General features: G+C 42.1%; 1 protein-coding gene across 3 annotated transcripts in view; it reads left to right on the top strand.

Annotated features, from left to right (window-relative positions):
• The window catches only part of LOC119474992 (interaptin-like), a 44,753-nt gene extending 26,632 nt beyond the window's left edge, over nt 1-18,121 (top strand). Inside the window, exons 2-5 of one of the 3 annotated variants that reach the window (XM_037747413.1) lie at nt 2,221-2,354; nt 7,164-8,550; nt 10,185-11,317; nt 13,953-18,121. In XM_037747413.1, the coding sequence (XP_037603341.1) occupies nt 14,887-17,196 (2,310 nt within the window). In that variant the 5' untranslated portion in view covers nt 2,221-2,354; nt 7,164-8,550; nt 10,185-11,317; nt 13,953-14,886 and the 3' untranslated portion in view covers nt 17,197-18,121. Of the gene's footprint in view, nt 1-2,220; nt 2,355-5,006; nt 5,272-7,163; nt 8,551-10,184; nt 11,318-13,952 lie in introns of those variants that run through there. The other 2 variants (XM_037747414.1, XM_037747415.1) reach the window with 2 other exon arrangements.
• The last annotated feature ends 161 nt before the right edge of the window (nt 18,122-18,282 follow it).

Below are 18,282 nucleotides of genomic sequence, written 5' to 3'. Positions count from 1 at the left end.
TGGAGGCACCTCCTCGTGCCTCACACGTGTCCTAGAATCCTCGGACGGCATTCTAATTGCTCAGCGTCCTTGGTTTGTCGCTGGGTTGTGAAGGTTTGTCCGTCAAGTGTCATATTGTCTGTCTCCTCTGTGCGTTTTCCAACTCAACACAAAAGCACAACGGAAAGCGTCTAATTGTTCTTAACTGCAGGTTAAGAACAATTACAGCGCCAGTGCAGTGCAGCACCTCATGTTTAAAATAGGCTGTCAAAGTTAATGCGATAATAATGCGTTAACACGGGCTCAGTTTTAAAGCTAGAGTGAAGATACTGGTATCATATGAAATAGAAAACCTGATTTATCCATCAGTACCAACCATGTCATACTAGCACATAAATAGCGCTCCAAACTTGCGACTAAATTTTGGCGAGGAAAAACTGTCATTTCCATTTTCAAAGGGGTCCCTTGACCTCTGACCTCCAGATGTGTGAATGTAAATGTGGTCTATGGGTACCCCACGAGTCTCCCCTTTACAGGACATGCCCACTTTATGATAATCACATTGCAGTTTTGGGGCAAGTCATAGTCAAGTCAGCACACTGACACATTGACAGCTTTTGTTGCCTGTGGGCTGCAGTTTGCCCTGTTATGATTGGAGCATATTGTTTTATGCTAAATGCAGTACCTGTGAGGGTTTCTGGACAATATCTGTCATTGTTTTGTGTTGTTTACTTGATTTACAATAATAAATATATACATACATTTGCATAAAGCAGCATATTTGTCCACTCCCATGTTGATAAGAGGATTAAATACTTGACAAACTATTATAATTATTATAAATTATTTTTATGAAATGGTCATCCTGACAGTAGTAGTACATGAAACAGGTAACCTGAAAAAAATCATGTTCCTCTGTGTCCTCCAGTGTCCTCCGGTTACCTCCGGTGTCCTCCGGTGCTCCTAACGGCATCTGCAAGATTTCACAGACCGGAAGCAAGCAGTCAGAGCTGATCTGAGGTCTGCTGTCCAGCTGCTGTCTATGAGAGCCGGCTGTCAATCACTCACGAACTCTGACCAAACGGTCAAACTAGGCAGCGCTGATCAAATATGAATCAATATTCTGTTACTGTAATGACTATTTCTCTCCTCAGATGTTCTCAGAATCATCTGTTTAGCTGTAAAATGAGAAAGTTTGTGACCCAGCAGCCATGTTGAGATGATATCTCTTCAGGAAATACCAAGCACAGCCCACATGACCGGAGTACAGCCAATAGGAACGCTCTCTCTATAATGACCTGTGATTGGTCAAAGTCTCCCGTCACAGGTTAGATGTTCTAAAGCCTGAAAACAGAGCCATGAGGAGGAGCAGAAGTCTAGTTTTCTCTCAGAACACTTGAATTATAATATGCTGAAAGGTTATTATGGGATTTTTGCCCAATGATGGCAAAAATATACTCCCTACTGCAGGTATAAGGCACATTTTCAGATGCAGATAAAAAAAAAAAGTGTGATTAATTTGCGATCATCGCAATTAACTATGGACAATCATGGGATTAAAGCTAAACCGTGCACTACACAGATGAACATCTGAGGAGAGAAATAGGCATTACAGTAAGTAGAATATTGATTCATATCTGATCAGCGCTGCCTATTTGACCGTTGTGGATCAGAGTTCGCGAGTGATTGACAGCCTGCTCTCATAGACCAGCAGATGGACAGCAGATCCCAGATCAGCTCTGACTGCTTGTTTTCCTTCGGTCGGTGAAATCTTGCATATGCCGTTAGGAGCACTGGAGGCCCCCCTGATTATTTTTCAGGTTACCTGTTTCATGCACTACTGTCAGAATATAGTGGACCGTTTCATAAAAATAACTTTCTTTAATCATATTTGCTCCAATCTGTCTACTTCAGCTTTAATTGCGATTAAACATTTGAATTGATTGACAGCCGTAGTTTTTAAAATGGTGTGTTCATGCGCTCATGTGTATATAAATATCTTCAATTTGTTATAGAAGAATCAGCAACATATCAAGGAGATCATCAATCAAAATCATGTCATGAATTGTAGTAAAGTTTCATGAGTTTGATGAAGACATAATTACTGTAAAAACATAACATGCACATTGGGAGGAGAAACAAAGGCTAATAACATAACATCCCCCCCCCCCACCCCCGCTCTCTCTCTCTCATCTGTCTCTCTCTCTCCCTCTCTCCGTTTCCTCTGCCTCTCTCCATCAGGAGCTACGACCAGATCAGTGTTACCACAGAGTGCAGTTTCCGGACTGAATCGGACTGGGGACCCTCTCTCTGAGTCCTCCTCCATGATGAGCTTTGACATGACTCAGCCACACAGCCCCTCCAAATCCTACAAGGTTGGTTTTTATGAACACATTCTCACATTTACTATCAGTGTTGGACTCAAAGCTTCAGATGCTACAGATTAGTGTGTGTTGTTGTTGTTGTTGTTGTTGTTGTTGTTGTTTAAAAAACAAACAGAAATCTCCAGTAGGATTCATAATGACAGCCATCAGTTCTTCCTGAGGTCCATGCCCACCATCACACTTGTGTAAAGAAAAATAATAAAGAATATAGTATCAGACATACATTTAAAATAGTAACAACAACAAAGACATCAAATAATGAGCATTGTTGCTGCTACAGACAGAGTTTAGTTGACTATTAAGCATGGAGTTCCACTTTACTTTTCTACTGCTAACCTTTTTCAGTGGTGGAAAAGCACTAAGCATTAGTACTCAAGTACTTATTACTTGAACCTCTGACCTCCAGATGTGTGAATGTAAATGGGTTCTATGGGTGCCCACAAGTCTCCCCTTTACAGACAATGCCCACTTTATTGATAATCACAAGTCATAGTCGAGTTTCCAATAATGAATATATACATACATTTGCATATAGCCAGCATATTTGTCCAACTCCCATGGTGATAAGAGGATTAAATACTTGATAATCTCCCTTTAAGGTTAATTTTGACACAGATATAAAATGTGTGATTAATCACCATTAACTATGGACAATCATGCGATTAATCGCGATTAAATATTTGAACAAAACTGACAGCCTTAGTACTAGACCTTGTGCATTCTGATACTTTAAAATTACATTTTGCTAATAATACTTAAGTTAAATACTTTTACTTAAAGTTACTGTGAGGAACTTTTAACCGGTTATGAAACAGTCTCAATGTAATACTGGTGCCACTGTCCTACATAAACAAACGAGACCATCAGCGAGAAGTTTGGCTATTTCTATAGTTATTCTTAATGCACGTCATCGGGGCCACCGGGTCCGATTCCAGCGAAATCAGACGAGAGCACGCAGGTTCTCCCGCCCTTAGAGAGAGAGCTCGGTGCCCGGCAGCAGCGGATCCTCCTCCAGCCAGGAACAGAGCTTCGCCTTACTGCTCCGCCGGTCCTCGCTGGGAGCCAACACCGACACCACGCTGCTGGAGGCCCAGGCCGTATTGCTGGGCCCGCTGGAGGGAAGAGAGGCACGGGAGAACCAGGACCAGGACTGAGCGGGGCAAACTGTCAGACCCGGCTGCAGTAATATGAGGGGTTTCTAAAGGGATGCCGGGGCTCTGAAACAGTACCTTTTTTGTCCACAGGGACTGCAAAAATCCACACAAAATGAAAGTTCCTTGTAGAGGCTTTAAGTGAATAATTACATAACTTTTCTGATTTCCAAGGTTCCATGTTTATCATAAGGGCTAGCTCAAGCATATGGCCATGCTTAGCCTTCCTCTCCAGTTTATTCTCCAAACAGCTGCACAACTCCATGACCTCACCAAATTCAGACTGCTTTCTCTCATTTCTGCCTGCAGGGACTTTCAGTAACAGACTCGCCTGTCAGAGGTGAAATATGATATTCAGGGACTGTAAAAGTGCTTCCCCTTTAAGATAAGCTGCACATAATCCTATGGGATCTCATTGTCTCTGGGCTATTTCCATAGACTCAAACCTGTCAAACCTGCTCTCAGTAATACTTTTGTCTGTGAGAGACGTTAAGAAGTGATGATCGAGTTTGTTCCATGTTTAAATATGAGGGGCTTGAAAACCTTTAATAGAGTGTATAACAATAGGACATACTTCTTCTTTGGGTTTATACTTGAAAAAACAAAACATGAACCCGCTTTCTTTACACTTTTGCGTAGAGTCTGACAGATCCAGAGCCCTGCTATAATTACCGGTGTGTGTGTGTGCCTTTTATTATTATTATCTGCAGCTGAAATCTTGGAGTGAAGCAGAGCTTTGGCTCCCAGATCAGGGAGTGGGCCATAATGCACACAGATATTGGTGCTATATCTCCACCTACCTGACAATTTGCATTGCTATGAGTAAATATATGAGGAATGTTTGGTGGAGAGCTAATAGTGAAGCTTTGCTTCGAGGGACGACAGGTAGCAGACTTCAACACCACTGGACACAGGATCATTTAAATTGACTCTGCTTCAACGCGGTGGATTTGTGAATGAGTGGAAACGATCTGGAGGTACTGTATCCCGCTTTGACCTAAGAGGATATTCAGTTAGGGTTGTGTGTTTCATTCTATTTAGACATGAACTGGAAAACCCGGCCACAGGTTGTCTTTACCTGTTTGCTCAGTGTTTGTCAACACTGGAGAGTCCAAACAGGTTTTATCATAGAAAAGTGACTGAAAGTACTCTGGAAATAGTCACCTTTGACGGAACTTAACTTAACTTTCATTTACTTGTGTCACACAACACTGGACCGTGGCACCTTTGACCCATTTCACTGTACAGTCCCTATCTAAATGATAGCTTTGATGAGTGTTAACTGATACAGTTCTTCTTGAATAAAGGCACAGTAGATAACAGATGTCCTGTTGATTTCCCCGGCTTTAGAATGAGGAAGGGTGGGGTTTTCTCCAGCAGGCCTATCCACACCCTCTCAATATCACTGGATTGTGAATTCTTTCTGTTTGTGTACCATCTTTCACAATATCTTTTTCACACTGTTAGCTGTGATGCAAATGGCCATGCCCTCGAGTCAGACACTTTGTTTCAGAGCTGGGACATTTAACTGCAGGACACCGAGACACTGCAGCCAGTCTGCTGTGTGCTTATAGGAGAGGACTCTTATTTCCTGCTAAAGAAGAAGACTGGCTTCTTATTAAACTTTACAAGCAACTCGTTTAAGAATCATTCAGAGGATCGTTATGTCTTTGAAAAGACTATTTTGGGGATCTGAGCATTAATTAGACACAGAACTCCAAAGGAAACAACAGTTTAGGCTCCAGGAAGTCCAAATGGTATGTAACTGTTGCTTTTTACTTTACTGGTCTGTAACTGTTGTTTTACACTGTGGTTCACACTTCTTGTCCTAACATGTGCTCTTTATACTGTGACTACAGTCAGCCAGGTTGCACAAGATGTGTTTCACGTCAGCACAGTGGTTTTACTTTGTATCAGGTCTTCTTGGCTGTGATAGAAATCCTGTTAAAAAGTGACTGACTCACTGCTGCTGTTTCACACTGACTGTACCCTACTTTAATATGAAATATAATCTAGTTCTCATTGATTATCAGGCTCTTTTTGGGTCTAAGCCTGTCTTATTTGACTTCATTCTTTTACTGTTTATGTACAGTTAGTAGCTATGATAACTCCAGTGACCCTTGAGCTGAGTTGTAGGTCTTTCTACTGTCTAGTTAGTCATTAGTTGTCCTACTCCAGCTTGATTGTTTTACCAGTGTGTTGTTATTTGCACCAGGGTGACTGCGTTTAACCTGCTCAGCTTGCTTTGGTTTTGAGCTGTTGTGCAGGGTTTAATAAGCTCTTTTATTAGGCATTAGAAAATAGAATCTTTTAAATCTATGACTTGAAGATTTGTGGTATTTTTTTTATACATGACCTTTTTATTGTCATCTTGAAAAAAACAAAGGTCCTGAAAAGACAATATTCTTAACAATATAAGCAAGCTGAATGATGCAAATGTATGTACATAATGTATGTATATAGACTCGTGGGTACCCATAGAACCCATTTTCATTCACATATCTGGGAGGTCAGAGGTCAAGGGACCCCTTTGAAAATGGACATGACAGATTTCCTCGCCAAATGTATCGTAAGTTTGTAAAGTTATTTAACTCCTTCCCGACAAGTTAGTATGGACATGGTAGTACCGATGGATTCCTTCTGTTTTTCAAGTCTCCCCTTTACAGACATGCCCACATTTATGATAATCACATGCAGTTTGGGGCTAAGTCATAGTCAAGTCAGCACACTGACACACTGACAGCTGTTGTTGCCTGTTGGGCTGCAGTTTACCATGTTACGATTGGAGCATATTGTTTTATGCTAAATGCAGTACCTGTGAGGGTTTCTGGACAATATCTGTCATTGTTTTGTGTTGTTCATTGATTTACAATAATAAATATATACATATATTTGCATAAAGCAGCATATTTGCCCACTCCCATGTTGATAAGAGTATTAAATACTTGACAAATCTCCCTTTAAGGTACATTTGGAACAGATAAAACATGTGCAATTAATTTGCAATTAAAGGGACTGTTTGTGACTTCTTCCACATATAAATCATTGCAGGTTGGTGTCCCATGCGCGCTTGTGTGTGGCTACGCTGTTCAGACTCAGACTCCAACACAAACTACAGTGAAGCACCAAAACCTCTTGGTTGTATCTAGTGAAGCCCGTCTGTTAAACAGTGTTGGCCGCAGTCAGAGGATGCGGGGGAGACCGTAGCAACAGGACGCTGACTTTTGTTGACTTAATGGAAACTGAATGCAGTAGTTGTATTGGTCTATATATTTTTCCATCCTCATCTTGTCCCGTTCTAAAATTGTATGTGTATTTTTAATTCTAGTTTCAACATTAGTTGTTCCAAAGGTATTGAATAAAGTGGGTCGTGTGTTGACTTTATGTATTGTGTAAGTAGCGTCTAACCTGTGTGAATGTGCTAGTACATACAGTACATACTGCAGCTCCTCAAAGGAAATGAATGGTAAATTATGTCACTTTTTCTAGCTTAGCTTTCGGCTAGATATTTTTTGAAGAGCATTCCTTTTAGTTTTCATTTCCTGTTTTCTTTTTTTTTTCTAGCAAATACAAAGAGAAAGGGTGTGCCAGCTGCTCTGTCCACCTCATTATTTATCTTTCTGTCTGTTTCTTGTCTGTCCTCTTTCAGAGTTCGGAGGAGAAGAAGGGAGTGTTTAATCGCATCAGCAATTTCTTCAACTCCAGGAAAAAGAAGAGCAGCAGTAGGAAGCATTCAGACGCTTCCACCGATGCAGGTTCCCCAACATCCCCCTTGTCTCCACGCTCACCCCAGTCTCTACAGGAGGAGGAGGATGGGCTAAAGACTCCAACTCCTTCTCGGAGAGGCAGTGAGCTAACGGGGCCTTATTATGGAGGGACTGAGTCCAGAGCAGGAGCAGACACCCCCACCCAAAGCTCCACTCCCAGCGCCTCAAGCGTGGTCTCTCTGCTCACAGATGGAGGAGATCTCCCATTTGCAGATAGCAACAGCAGTGGCCGAAGCAGCGTGAGGGAGATGCACGTGTGCAGGATCAGCACAGCCAGCGGTGAAAGGAATTCTGGGGAATGTGACTTCCGACATTCTGGACGTTTGCTACTACCACTCATCCAAGTGCTGATTTGAGCTCAGAGGTGGCTTTGCAGAATCAGTGGGTGGAGGAAGTAAGCAAGAGGCTGCAGGTCAGTTTGGATGAAAATATCCAGATGCATACAGAGGTTCAGACCACACTGTCGACAGTTAAACCCATCCTCTCCAAGGCAGCTGAGGCCCCAAAGTCGCCTAACTTAACCTCTATAAGCTTAGCATCAAAGAAAACATCGGTGAAAGTTGGAGAGAAGGGGCACAGCACTGCTCTGAGAGGAATAACTTTAGGCTCTCAGTCGTCCACCTCGCACCTCATCAGGACCCAACAGGAAGACGAAGACTCCCCGGACATGACGAGGGAAAACAAGAGGAGGGGTCAGGTATTCTCTTGGGACACTGTAGCCACGGCATGGAGCCCTTCACCTGAGAAAGTGCCCAGAGGTGATCTCCACAACTCCACAAAGCCATATGGGTGGAAACACACATGGGAGCGGAAGAGTGGGAGGGGGAGAAAGAGAGGGATGTAATGAAACAAGAGGGACGACGTTTTTCAGAGCAGACTCACCGCCCGTGCTGGCTATACCTGTCACAGTAATTCCAGAGGACGACTCCACAGACAGAAGGGCTCCTACCCCCTCAAAGACTTCGCCCTCCAGTGGCAGCCTGCCAGAATCAGCCACCTCTTTGCACCGACTACGGGGAGCTCCAGACAACCTCTGCCACAGCCAGAGGAGCCCGACACTGGCACGGGCTCAAAGCAACTCAGGGAGAAACGCAGATCGAGAGAACTTCGTGTCACGCGCAAGACTGTGAATCTGCCTTCGAAACACAAGGTTTTCGCCCACAAGGTGCACGTTAGCCCGGAGCCAAGTCTGGATGGGAGCGAACCAGCGGAAGAAGAGCTCAGCAGAGATTCAACTACAAAGAGTTCAGACACAACAGAAGTGAAACCGTGAGTATCTGTCTATTTAAATGCTCTGTGGTTACTGTTTAATGGGCTCTTTGATTCTGGGGGAAACAGAAAGCAGGAGCTAAGAGAGCTAAGCCTGCATGCAACATGAGCTCTGAGTTCCCAAGCTCCATTGTACCAGAGGAGAACAATACACACCACACTGAGGCACTGAAATATTCATCTACAGTACATCTAACCATACAAAAACTGTTTTATATAAAGTACAATAAAGTACCCCTCAAATTCCTAAAAAGCATTTGGTGCTTATTAAGTTCCAATTAAATTCAAGGTCACCTCTGCTGTGTTTACCTATGGTGTATATTCACTACCTGAATAAGTTAGTCATTACAAAACTTGACGGGCAACTGGCGACTACTGCCTGCACACTTCTGTTTGACTTTAGGTTTCCATGGTTACACTTAGACACATGCCTATAGAAAAAAAGGCATGGCATACATACAGATACTGCTCTCAAAAGAATACAGAATGGATAACAGTTGTAAAGTTTTGAGTTACTGTGCACTCCAGGCTACAGAGACCTGGAAAATACTTGGTGTGATTTATAGTTTCCGAACCACTGCAGGGGGATTTAAACTGTCTTTTAAGACACCAACAACCTATAGAAATAAAGGAATATTTTGACTAGGGCTGACAATCTATAAAATATTGAAATCGCGATTAATTGCATGATTAATCACAAATTAATCGCACATTTTTTTATGTGTTCAAAATGTACCTTAAAGGGAGATTTGTCAAGTATTTAATCCTCTTATCAACATGGGAGTGGGCAAATATGCTGCTTTATGCAAATGCATGTATATACAGTATTTATTATTGTAAATCAATGAACAACACAAAACAATGCCAGATATTGTCCAGAAACACTCACAGGTACTGCATTTAGCATAAAACAATATGCTCCCATCAGAACATGACAAACTGCAGCCCAACAGGCAACAACAGCTGTCAGTGTGTCAGTGTGCTGACTTGACTATGACTTGCCCCAAACTGCATGTGATTATCATAAAGTGGGCATGTCTGTAAAGGGGAGACTCGTGGGTACCCATGAACCCATTTACATTCACTGATTTGGAGGTCAGAGGTCAAGGGACCTCTTTGAAAATGGCCATGGCAGTTTTTCCTCGCCAAAATGTAGTTTAAGTTTGGAGCGTTATTTAGCCTCCTTCATGACAAGCTTGTATGACATGGTTGGTACCGATGGATTCATCAGGATTTCTATTTCATATGATACCAGTATCTTCACTCTAGCTTTAAAACTGAGCCGCTACAACCTATCGCAATTTGTGTTAATATTTTAAAGAAATTAGTGGCATTAAAATGAATTTGCGTTAACGTGTTATTATCGCGTCAACTTCTGACAGCCCTAATTTTGACATTTAGGGAAACTTAGGGCAGGAAAGCAAGAAGCGTATTTCCCAAAGTGTCAAACTCTTCCTTTTAAGTTATTGTACTTGCATGTGGATACTTTGTTGTTCCAACAGGAGAATAAATGAAATGTACTATTCATTATTCCTTATTTAACGAACTGTGCAGTATATGGTTATTAAGGTTACTCTAAAATATGTCTGTTAATGTCTCTCTGTCTGTCTGTCTGTCTGTCTCTCTCTCGTCAGACTGCCAAGCCTCCAAAACAATTACAATGTGGAACTCAAGGAAGTCAACTTGGGAGCACATCCAACAACAGGACGAGACTACACACTCTGACACAAATACTCCTGAAACACCCCTAGTTAAAGAAAAAACAGACTCCGAGGCCTCTGACTTTGATGATACCTCTGCAACCTCAGACATTGTACAGGAGCAAGTCACAAGCGTCGGGGTCTGGGGTGAGAGGCCAAGGGACCAACCAGGCTACGCTTCTAACGAGGGGTTAAAGCAGCAGCAGAAAGTGGGCATACCCAGCAAGTGGAGCAAAGAGCCCGTCCTCCGCGGCTGGCAACAAGGCAAAAATGTGACACACAAAGGCTAAGACTCACAGAGAGGCACAAAGTGGGAACATTCCAGTGATATGCCGCCACAGAGGGAACCCTAGCAACAATAAAACAGTTTCTATGTTGCAACATTAAAAGACCAAGCACCAGTGGTCCATCAAGTCCAACAGCTTCAAAATCTAAAATCCCTAAAAGGTTAGCATCAGATGCTGATGTGAAATCACCAGTGCCTCCAGATAAAACAGCAGCTGATGCCGCCGGGTCAGTGGTTACTTCAAAACTGCAGAAACAGCTCAAAACCAAAGAAGCTTTGAAATCTCCCGTCACTACAACCAAAGTTGGCAGGAAGCAAAGTTTTGAAGAAGCCAAGGCAGGGAAAGCTCTGTCAGGAGACATTTCTCCCACAAAAACACACAAGACAGGAACAAAGCTTATTAAAGAAAAGCCAGATGAGGACAGTGACTCTATGAACCTGGTAAATGGCGTGGAGAAAGACCACGAGGACAGTAGTATTACAACAGGACAGCCAACTGACAGGGAGGGCCTGGATGTCAAAAAACAAGGGCTAAACCATCTGGAGAATAATGCCTCCTTGTCATCAAAGAGTCGGTTGCCCGTTTCATCTCCGACAAGAAAGAGGAACGATGAGATGAGTCAAACAAGCGGCAGCAACTTTAAAAAGGTGACATCTGGGCAGACCGATTCAGACAGATCCAAGACAGTCCAGAAGCAGAGTCCAGAGCAGCAAGAAGTAACTCCTGGTGAGAGATCTGGTAGTGAGACACCACCTCTACTCCCTGAAAGTCCCAAGAAAGGTAAGACAGTACGATTACAACATGTTGTATGCTCGACAGGAAATCAGTCAGTTCCAGTTCTGTTTACTACGGAAGCCCTGAGAGGCAAGTGAGAAAAATAAATTCTGGTGGTCCAAGTCTGTTCTAAATAGTTTTCTCTCCTGAGTTTATGGACTTAAAGGTATACTATTAAAGGTGTAATATTAAAGGTATACTATTAAAGGTGTAATTATTAAAGGTATACTATTAAAGGTCTACTGATTGAAGGTGTAATATTAAAGGCGTAATATTAAAGGTATACTATTAAGGTATAATATTAAAGGTATACTATTAAAGGTATAATATTAAAGGTATAATATTAAAGGTATAATATTAAAAGTATAATATTAAAGTATAATATTAAAGGTATAATATTAAAGTATAATATTAAAGGTATAATATTAAAAGTATAACATTAAAAGTATAATGTGAAGCAGTTGTCGGTTGGTGTAAACATGCCACATTCAAAGTTGGCTCCTCCTCCTCGGCTCAACTAGCGAGAGGGAGAGAGAGGTCAGCAATGGTCGAGCGAGCTGTAGAATGAACGGAGAGAGAGAGCGGCGTAAGTGGGAACAAAGCAGTGAATCAGAGAAATAGTTGTTTCATGACGGTTACGTTCTTAAACACAAATAAAACGCACAACTAACTCCGCACAACCCTGCGGGTAAATGGTTATTGGACTTGCATTTATAACACCTTTCTAGTCTTCCGACCACTCAAACTCTTTACACTACATGTCAGCATTCACCCATTCATACACACATTCATACACTGATGGCAGAGGCTGCCATGCAAGGAGCCAACCTGTCCATCAGGATCTGATCTAGATACTCATTCACACACGGATGGCTATGCCTTCGGGAGCAATTTAGGGTTGTGTCTTGCTCAAGGACACATGGCATGTGACCGGAGCAGTCGGGGATCGAACCAGTCTGAGTCGGCGTTACAGATACAGGAAGTTGGCTCCCGTCTATAGCTCGCTTGAGCGGAGGAGTTGTAGCCTCGTAGCATTTATTCACCGACATAAACTGTACACACACTGTCTGCTACACCTATGTTCACAGCTAGAACGCCACCAGCAACACAGTCGGTCGGAAACTCGCTGAAGTTACGCCCCGCTGACAGAGTGTATGTGTGTGGCTACAGCGAGCATGGAGCCACCGGCAACGCTAGCAGCTTCTAACGTAGCACAAACACACACACTGTTTGTAGCACAATCGCTATCGTTAATCCGGACAGACAGAGTGTCGTTAATCCGGGCAGACAGAGTGTCGTTAATCCAGGCAGACACACAGCTGACAACCTGCTAAAACTAAACTAAATGTGCGGTGGAGACTTTTACTGGGAAAGTGGCTGCCTGCTAAATTAACGCTCCCGGACGGTGAACTGGAGACAGTGAACGCAGCATACGCTCCCGTACGGTGTGAACTGGGGACTCAGTTGTCTGTTGTCTCCTCATACACTGCAGCTGGTATACCGCTGCATGCGAGGCACAAATCTTATCGGTTAACGGTTAATAATCGGTTAACGAGGGTTGGTTTATTCGGTTAAGAACATTTTTCAAAATTAGCAGCCCTAATATATATACTGTATATATATATATATATATATATATATATATATATATATATATATATGTACCTTGTGTTTAGAGTGCATGGAGAAATTTAAAATCACCTGGAAGAAAACTATTTAGAACATTAGGTAGTGGTGCACTTCAGCCTCTTTTGGCCAAAATGATTATTACAACAACAAATACTGGCAAAGCCTTTTTTTCACCTGTTTCACAGATTCAATTTTTTTATGGAACTTCAAAAGATTATCCTGGCAAACTTTTTTCACCTGTTCTTAGGTCATAAACACAGAGAAAACAATTTTAGAAAATGGATCACTCAATTTAGTTTTTCTCACTTGCCTCTCAGGGCTTCCGTAGTTACCCTGTCATTATTACAAAATCCTGGGGCCCCTCTGTTGACAGTGAATGAAAGATCATCTTTATAAAAGCAGTTTACTTTGAGGCTTGAAAATTGTTCATGTTTTGAAGGAATTGTTCAATATTTTGGGAAATGTGCTTACATATTTAGATGATAAGATTGATATCACTCTCATATCTGTGTAGTGCATATGTAGCTACTCCCAGCAGCTGGTCAGTGTAGCTTAGCACAAAGACTGGAAACAAGGAAACAGCTAGCCTGGCTTTATCCAGACATAACAAGATTGCCTACCAGCACCTGTAAAGCTCACTAATTAACACGTCCCGCCCAAGAACTAGTCCCACACATAACCCCTCGTCAAACCACAACATGTTTTTACACCTAAACAAGCGAGATATTGCGTGTTAATACTGTAGAGGTGTTGGTACTGTAGGTAGATTTTGTTACATTTGGACAGAGCTGGGCTTCCCTCCTGTTTTTCATTTTTTATGCTGAGCTAAGCTCACCATCTCCTGGCTCCAGCTTCATATTTACCACACAGATCTAGAAGTGGCATCAATCTTCTCATCTAACTCTCGGCAAGAAAGCAAATAAGCGTATTTCCCATAATGTTGAACTACTCCTTTAACTTGAGGACATTTTTTGTCATTCAAGAGTGTTTTTTTTGTTTGTGTTTCCAACAGGAAGTATGCTGTCAACCAGACCATCCAAACACCTCTCTAAAAGAAGCATTAGCCAGGAAGAGAGTGACACAACCACAGTGTGCGTCTCCCCGCCTCCCACCAAGCAAGGGAAAGCTGTGTCATCGAGGCTCTCCAAACATAGCGACGACATTAAACACCACAAAAGTCCGGTAAAAGATTCAGCTGATCCCTCACCCTCTGTAAGCAAGCTTCTACAAGGGGTCAGAGAAGCCCCAACAAAGTAAAATCCAGGAAACATTCACCAAGTAAGAATTCTGAAAGCACATCCACATCTAAACGGGAGGACTCAAATCAGAACGCTAACACAGAGACAGCCGAGAGTGTCACAGCAGATCAAGTGAAAGACAATGCCAGCTGTGACAGATTTATATTCACGTCTCTGTCTACAGAGGAACAAGAGCACATAATAAAACTCACAGACAATCAGTCCGGTACCAGTGAAAACACGCTGGAAGGAAAAGAGACAAAGGAATTAGAGGAGAGCATAACCAGTCCTGCAACTGCAGAGATTTCAGAAATCCAACCAATACATAACAACAATGTGATTATTACAGAAAACACTCAAGTAAAAGTTACACCAGTTACAGGCCCAGGGGCTGAGGTATTGCCTAGCAGTGAGGTTGCCAAGGTAAGTCTATCTCAGTCACCAGTTACTCAGACTGATTGCCAGGGAGGACAGCATGAGGCCCAACCACAAACAAAAGTCGAGTCTCACATTCACACCACACGGGAACAGGAAACACCGTTTTCACCAAAGACTTGTCCAGAAGAAGTAAAAGAGAAAGACATTTTAGAGACAACCCAGCTAATAAGTAACATAAAACCAGATTTAATCCAGGAGAGAGGCCTTCCAGAGCCAAATTCTGCAGCATTGGCTCAGGATATAATACCTGCTCATGAGGATGTAACTGATATGTCAGCCAAGCCTGTTGTTGGTGACAGCACTCACTGTGACATAATGACCCCCTCTGATCAGGAAGGTGTTATGCCCGATAGTGTTTCCCTTAAAGAAACAAATAAGGTCACACCTAAGGAATATAATAGCAGAAATAGTCTTTCTGCTGAATTGGCCTCAAAAGACCAAGATGCTGAGCCAAAGGATGTACTTTTAGCCCCTCCTATTTCAGTTGATGCTAACCTGGCCAGTACAGAGCAGCAAAAGGAGTTATTGAAGGATCAAACCACAAATATCATTCTTAACAATGACAGATTGCCCACATTGAGCAGAGATTTGGGAAAAGATTTTGCGGTACAGGAGAAAAGTAAAGAGGAGGCTGGCAGGAAACCAGCAGAGGCTTTGGACATCCAAACAGAGGCTGTGACTGTTTGTGAATTGCCCAAGAATGTTGAAAATCAGCTGAACAAAGAGCCTCTTTCACTGTCAGGAGAATTTGAAAGACAGGAGAATGACTCAAAACCAAATGAAAAGCTGAATGACGCAGCGGTGGAAAGCACTGACTCACAGAACAGTTGCAAAACGGAGCTCAAGGGCTCAACTATCGAGGATGAAGCAGAGAAGGACATTACAAAAACACAGAAGCCAACAGATCTATCATCAGAGGAGAAAAGTATACAACTGGAATCAGAGGAGGGACCACGGACGTATGTTATGGACGAGGCAGAGCAGGCAAGAAGTGCACTCCATGAAAATACAGCCGGTGTGGTTGATACAAAGCAGGAATGTGAGATCCTCTTGAAAGAAAATGCAGAGAGGGGTGACAAGGAAAAAGATCAGCAGATTAAGACATCAACTGAGAAAAATGAACAGGAACAGAAAGTGCTTCTAACCAAAGACAAGAAGGTCAGGGATAAAGAAGCCAACCAGGGGGACAAACATGCTGACGTTGTGATTAAGAGTCAAACTCCAGAACTACAAGCCAAAAGCACTAAAACTACTACTTCTCAAGAAAAGAGTAAAATAATGGATTCATCGATGAAGAATTTACCAAATGAGATTTCAAATGAGACTGCTGTCTCTGAAATTAGGAGCGTCAAGGAACAGAAGACCTTAATCCCTAGAGACCAAGATGTGGACATTAAAAAAACAGAGGAAAATGCTCCTAGATCAGCAGAATCCAAATGTCCAAATGGTAACCTAGTACAGCAACCTGAGACAGAAAAAGCTCCAGAGAAGACAACAGAAAGCCACGTTTTACAAATGGATACAACTCAAGAACTAGAAGCAGAAAGCGCAGAAACCCAGAGTGCTGAAGGTACTAAAGAGAAAATGGAAACAAAGGAGTCATCTGTAAAGAGTTTGGTGAATGAGACTGCAATTGTGAATGCTAACCGTGAAGTTAGTATACAGCAAGACCAGATGTCCATCATTGTTAGAGATCAACATGAGGACATAACCAAACCAGATTTAAACAAATCAACAGAATTTAAACGTCAAAATACCAACCTAAAACAGGAACTGGAAACGGTAACAGGAGAAGCTGCAGAGAAGATATCAGAAAGCCAAATTCAAGAACTAAAGGTTGTAAGCACCAAAACTCAGACTGCGGGTGGAGCTAAAGAGAAGACTGAAACGAAGGATTCATCAGTTAAGAGTTTGGTGAATGAGACCGCAGTTATAAATGCTAACAGTGAAGTTAGCATTCAACAAGACCAGAAGTCCGTAATTGTTAAAGACCAACATGAGGACATAACAAAACCAGATACAAGCAAATCAACAGAATCCAAACGTCCAAATACCGGCCTAAAACAGGACCCGGAAAGAACAGAAGCTCCAGAGATGATATCAGAAAGCCAAATTCAAGAACTAAAGGTTGTAAGCACCAAAACTCAGAGTGCTGAGGAAGCTAAAGAGAAGACTGATACAAAGGATTCATCGGTTAAGAGTTTGGTGAAGGAAATAGCAACTGCAAACGCTAACTATGAAGTTAGCAACCAACAGGATCAGAAGTCCGTAATTGTTAAAGATCAACATGAGGACGTAAGAAAACCAGATACAAGCAAATCAACAGAATCCGAAGGTCTAAATACCGACCTCAAACAGGAACCGGAAAGAACAGAAGCGCCGAAGAAAATATCAGAAAGCCAAATTCAAGAACTAAAGGTTGTAAGCACCAAAATTCAGAGTGCTGAGGAAGCTAAAGAGAAGACTGAAACAAAGGATTTACCAATAAAGAATGAGACCTCAATTGTGAATGCTAACAGTGAAGTTAGCATCCACAAGACCAGATGTCCATACTTGCTAGAGACCAAGATGAGGACATAACGAAACCACAGAAAAACAAATCAACAGAATTCAAATGTCCAACTTCTAAGCTAGAAGAGGAACCAGAGACAGTAGGAATTAAAGTCCAAAGAAGACAACGGAGACACAAATTTTACAAAATGGATACAACTCGAGAACTCCACTCAATAAGCACTAAAGCTCAGAGTGCTAAAGATGTCAAGGAAAAGACTGAAACAAAGGATTCATCAGTAAAGAGTTTGGTGAATGAGACAGCAACCTGCGAACGCTAAACTATGAAGTTAGCAACCAACAGATTCAGAAGTCCATAATTGTTAGAGATCAACATGACAATATAACAAAACCAGATGCAAGCAAATCATCAGAATCCAAACGTCCAAATACCGACCTAAAACAGGAACAGCAAACGGTAACAATGGAAGCACCAGAGAAGATTTCAGAAAGCCAAATTCAAGAACTAAAGGTTGTAAGCACCAAAACTCAGAGTGCTGAGGAAGCTAAAGGGAAGACTGAAATAAAGGATTCATCGGTTAAGAGTTTGGTGAAGGAAATAGCAACTGCAAACGCTAACTACGAAGTTAGCAACCAACAGGATCAGAAGTCCGTAATTGTTAAAGACCAACATGAGGACATAACAAAGCCAGATACAAGCAAATCAACAAAATCCAAACGTCCAAATACCGACCTAAAACAGGACCCGGAAAGAACAGAAGCTCCAGAGATGATATCAGAAAGCCAAATTCAAGAACTAAAGGTTGTAAGCACCAAAACTCAGAGTGCTGAGGAAGCTAAAGAGAAGACTGAAACAAAGGATTCATCGGTTAAGAGTTTGGTGAAGGAAATAGCAACTGCAAACGCTAACTATGAAGTTAGCAACCAACAGGATCAGAAGTCCGTAATTGTTAAAGATCAACATGAGGACGTAAGAAAACCAGATACAAGCAAATCAACAGAATCCGAAGGTCTAAATACCGACCTCAAACAGGAACCGGTAACAATGGAAGCACCAGAGAAGATTTCAGAAAGCCAAATTCAAGAACTAAAGGTTGTAAGCACCAAAACTCAGAGTGCTGAGGAAGCTAAAGGGAAAACTGAAATAAAGGATTC

This window comes from Sebastes umbrosus, chromosome 16, assembly GCF_015220745.1.
Source record: "Sebastes umbrosus isolate fSebUmb1 chromosome 16, fSebUmb1.pri, whole genome shotgun sequence".
NCBI lineage: Eukaryota > Metazoa > Chordata > Actinopteri > Perciformes > Sebastidae > Sebastes > Sebastes umbrosus.
Note: the sequence above shows the minus strand (reverse complement) of the source record. Positions and strands in the feature narration are given on the sequence as shown.